The 4,238-nt window shown below is 48.0% G+C and overlaps 1 protein-coding gene across 3 annotated transcripts in view; it reads right to left on the bottom strand.

Moving 5' to 3' along the window:
- Positions 1-4,238, bottom strand: part of KDM5A (lysine demethylase 5A) — an 83,785-nt gene that overhangs the window by 51,588 nt on the left and 27,959 nt on the right. For all 3 annotated transcript variants that reach the window (XM_019544584.1, XM_019544583.1, XM_019544586.1), the window contains one exon: positions 1,560-1,718. In XM_019544584.1, the coding sequence (XP_019400129.1) occupies positions 1,560-1,718 (159 nt within the window). The remainder of the gene's footprint in view (positions 1-1,559; positions 1,719-4,238) is intronic.

The raw sequence follows: 4,238 nt of genomic DNA, 5'->3' as shown, positions 1-4,238 counted from the left end.
CTGCTCTCCTGAATTCCTTCTCCTCTGGGAATTCCTTCCCCCGAGACCCTGCCTATTAAAGTCTGGCTTCGTGAAGTTCACTGCTGTTATTCTGCTGCTCTCAACATCTTCTTTCAAAAATCAGGAATTATGTTATTTCGCAATCACTTTTACCCAAGCTCCCTTCCATCTACAGACCCTCAACCTCTCATATTTACTTGAAAGATAACTCTGAATTTAAGATGACCCTCCAATAATGAGATTCTATACATAGAAAAATTATATTTTCCATGTATAGAATCCAATTATTGGAGGGTTGCTTTTAAATCCTCTCCCTCCACACTGCTGCAGAGGAGCAGGCAGCAGAGGGATCAAACAGCTTGCCTCTTGCTTGTGCCTGCTCCTCTTGCTTCTTCCCCCCAACCTGTGCTCCCCCTTCCTCCTAGCCTCTCTGCTTGACCCCTCCCTATACCCTCTCTGCTCCCTCCCTCCTTCCCTGCTAGCCTCTGCTCCCTGCTTCCCTCCTCCCCTTATCTTCACAGCACACCAACAGGCTCCCTGTTCTAGCCTGGAGCACTAAGTGTGGCCCCAGCCCAGCCAAACCCCATAGCAGCTGTGTAGGCTACATGTTGCTACTACGGAATGGGATGGGGCTGTGCTCAGTGTTCCAGGCTGCAGCATGCATGAAGTTTGCCAGTGTGAAGCAAGTGTAGCTGTACGGGGAGGGGCAGTCAGGGGAACAAGGCTGCTGGGTCGGGATGAGATGGTAAGGTGTGGGAGCAGGAGAAGGCAGCAGCTGTGGCTACTGCCCCAACCCCAGGTAGGGGCTGAAGCCAAAGCCACAGCAGCTGCATACCCCCCATTCACATACAATTCTAAGATGAGGGATTATCCCCCTGCTCCCTCCCCCATGTTAAATAGGGGGAAACAGTCTTAAAATCAAGCCAATATGGTATTCCTTCCTGTTAGTCAAAATCAACTCTAAAATACAGTCCCCTCTAAATTACTTCCTTTACCACTCAAACATAGAAGTTCAAGAACTTTCTGGACAGATTACTTTTTCAGTGAATATTCATGTAGTTAAAAGGCCCTGTTGTGACCAGATCCTGTCTTTTGGATGCTCTTCTGTTGGTTGCTGGGGTAATGCCTTGTCACCAGCTCTTTCTGATTTAGTGGTCTATTATACTCATGTTATGGCATCACCCCTGTTCTTTTCCCCATTCATCTCCATCCAGGCACTTGGCAGGTCTGCCTTTTTCTTATTATAATAGCTGAAGGTCAATGCCAGGGTTTCATAAAGGTCATGTGTCCACAAAGTTTTAGATATCATGCATGTGAATGCACCACGCTCTGGAGCAGACACACTTGTACGAAACAGCAGCTTTGTTTTATTAGGGAAAAAAAAGACTGCTGAGGGCACCCAGCAAATTCAGTTCACACTGTGGTAATATCTCCAGATATACACAAAGCTAAACATTTTCCTGCAATGGCAAGAGCAAGAAAGCTGAAATATCATGGTATACTGTTCTCTTCAATATCGTTCAAGGATGAGGCAAATATGAGTAGGTCTGGGACTGTACCTCAGCAACACACTTTGGGCACCTCCAATCACCTTTGGGCACATCAGGCAAAGGGGGAATCAGGCAAAATGTGTGGTAGCTGTCATCACAACCATCACAGAGTAGCAGTCTGTCCTCATTGTTTCCTCGGCCACAAAACAAGCAAACGTATAGATCAACCTGTAGAAAAAAAAAAAAAAAAGAGCCTAGTCAAAACCAGCCTCTAGCATCCAACAGCTGTCATGCTAAAGTCTTACTATATATATAGCAAAGTACACACTGAAGAAATCTGATACTTGGACACTATGCAATCTCTACACCCCACTGAGAATGCACAAACCACCATCAGGCTTCTGCTTCCCAGGACCAATATGTCTGTGATCTAAAACCACACAAGATGATGGGGAGTGAAAAAACTCCCAGCCAATCTAGCTCTAGAAGGAAAAAGAACGCCAATAAAGCACCACCAGGGCAGAAACCAACTTGAAGCAACAATTAATTTATGTCAATTTTAAATTCTGGCGATGACCTTCCCTCTCTGGGCCCCAATGATTCATAGAAATTAGGGGCTGGAAGGGACCTCACAAGATCATCAGGTCCAGCCCCCTCACTCTAAGGCAGGAAAGACTGCTGGGGTCAGATGACCCCAGCAGGGTATGCGTGTAGTTGTCTTGTAAAGATCTCCAGTGAAGGTGACTGTACCACCTCTAGGGGGAGTATGTTCCAGACTCTGGACACAGGAACCATAAAGCAGTTTTTCCTTATGTCTAATCTGAAGCGATCTTGTATCAAGTTTATGACCATTATTCCTGGCCTTCCCCTGGGATGCCTTGGTGAACAGATGTTCTCCTAGCCCCTGAAGTTGATTCCTTATATACTTAAAGGCTACCACCAAGTCCCTCCTGAGCCTTCTCTTTTCCAGGCTGAACAGTCCCATGTCCTTCAGCCTCTCCTCGTATGGTCTGCTTTCCAGACCTCTAAACATTAGTGTGGCCCTCCTTTGGACTTTTACCAGCTTCTCTACATCTCTCTTGAAGCGTGGTGCCCAGAACTGGATGCAGAACTCCAGCTGCAGCCTCACCAAGGCTTAGTAGAGCGGTAGGATGACATCCTTCATCTTGCTTGTAATGCATCAGTTGCTGCATGCCAGAGCGCTGTTCGTTTCGCTGGCTACAGAATTGCACTGGTGGCTCATGTTCATTTTGTGCTCAGTCATGACCCCTAGGCTGTGGTGCTGGCAAGTGTAGCACCACCAACCCTATAAGTAGGCTGTGGATCATTTCTCCACAGATGGAGTACTTTATAGTTCACAGTGTTAAACATCATCAGGTTTAGATCTACCCACTTTATATGCTGAAGGCTAACTCTAAGTACATTCCTATGGGGAATGACACTACAAGAGAACCTCCATAACTAACTCAGAAGAAGGCACTGCAGCAGTGCAAACTGTGACTGCATTTGAATTGGTTATCAAAATCAGGGACAAGAACAAGCCACAGCAGGAACAACATAGCAAATTTCAACCTGAGAATGCTACATGTACAGTAGGGGTATGCGGAACGGGCCATAGTTGATTCAGATTCGGCCCAAATCGGGAACAGTGATTGGATTTGTTGATTCAGATCACTGTCTCAATTCCATTCAACTGAATCCGAATCTGAAGATACGATGCTGATTCAGAAAATTAGTGATTCAGCCATAGACACAGCTTTAAATGATTTTTCTACATACCTAGGAGGTACCAGGCACAGCTTGTGAATGCTGCAATGGTGGGGAGGATGGAGCATCCCACAGGAGCTCAGTGCCACCCCCCCACCCCGCTGGCTCAGCGATCAGCCACAGGGGGACCCCAGGTGCCCCCAACCCACCCCACCCCCAACCCAATCACCCAGCTGGAAGGGTGAGGGGTGGGGCTCTCCAGCACGCTCCCCATCAGACCAGTTCTTCTGGTCCACTTATGGGTCTGCTGCCAAGCACCCTGAGGAGCCCACCACACTCCTGTGGAATGCTGCATCTGCCCCAGCACTGCAGCATTCACGAGTCACCTGCTACCTTGAAGTACATAGAAAAAACATTTAAACCTGTGTGTCTGTGTCCGAATGGCTGAATCTTTCCAAATCTCTCCAAATCAATTCAGAGGGTTCCCATTCGATTCAGAGAGATTAAAAGGTCTTCTGATTCAGTTCAGATTCAGAGATTCAGCCACCAAATCAGGCCAAATCTCCACCAAACTGAATCAGGGAGTGAAGCTTCGCACAACCATAATGTACAGACACAAACCTCTCTCTCTTCTCTTTCACTAATCTAGGCCAGGGGTGGGCAAAATACATCCCATCCAGCCTACCAGGCCATTCTATCTGGCCTGAGGGGACCCTAAAAAATTTAGATAATTAATATTTATCTTCCCCTGGGTCCTGTCAAAGATGACAGGTGCCAGGGACAGTAGGACCCAGGCAAAGCTCCAGCAGGCTCCTGCAACAGAAAGGCCTGCCCAGCCCCACGCCCCTCCACCCACAGACTTCAGGCCTGGGACTGTAGAGCTGTTCGTGGCTGCGCCAGCATGGGAAATTCAGTTAAGAAGCAGGGCAGGGGGAGGCAGTGGAGGACCACAAGGATCATCCCAGTCCTCAGGGCTGGGCCAGCTCCTGCTGAGACCCATGGTCTGGCCATGCAGCTAGGAGCCAGTGGGTGGGCAGGAAG

Source organism: Crocodylus porosus, unplaced genomic scaffold, assembly GCF_001723895.1.
Source record: "Crocodylus porosus isolate Cpor-Errol unplaced genomic scaffold, CroPor_comp1, whole genome shotgun sequence".
Taxonomy (NCBI): Eukaryota; Metazoa; Chordata; order Crocodylia; family Crocodylidae; genus Crocodylus; species Crocodylus porosus.
The sequence above is the reverse complement of the archived record's forward strand: the minus strand, read 5'-3'. Positions and strand labels throughout refer to the sequence as shown.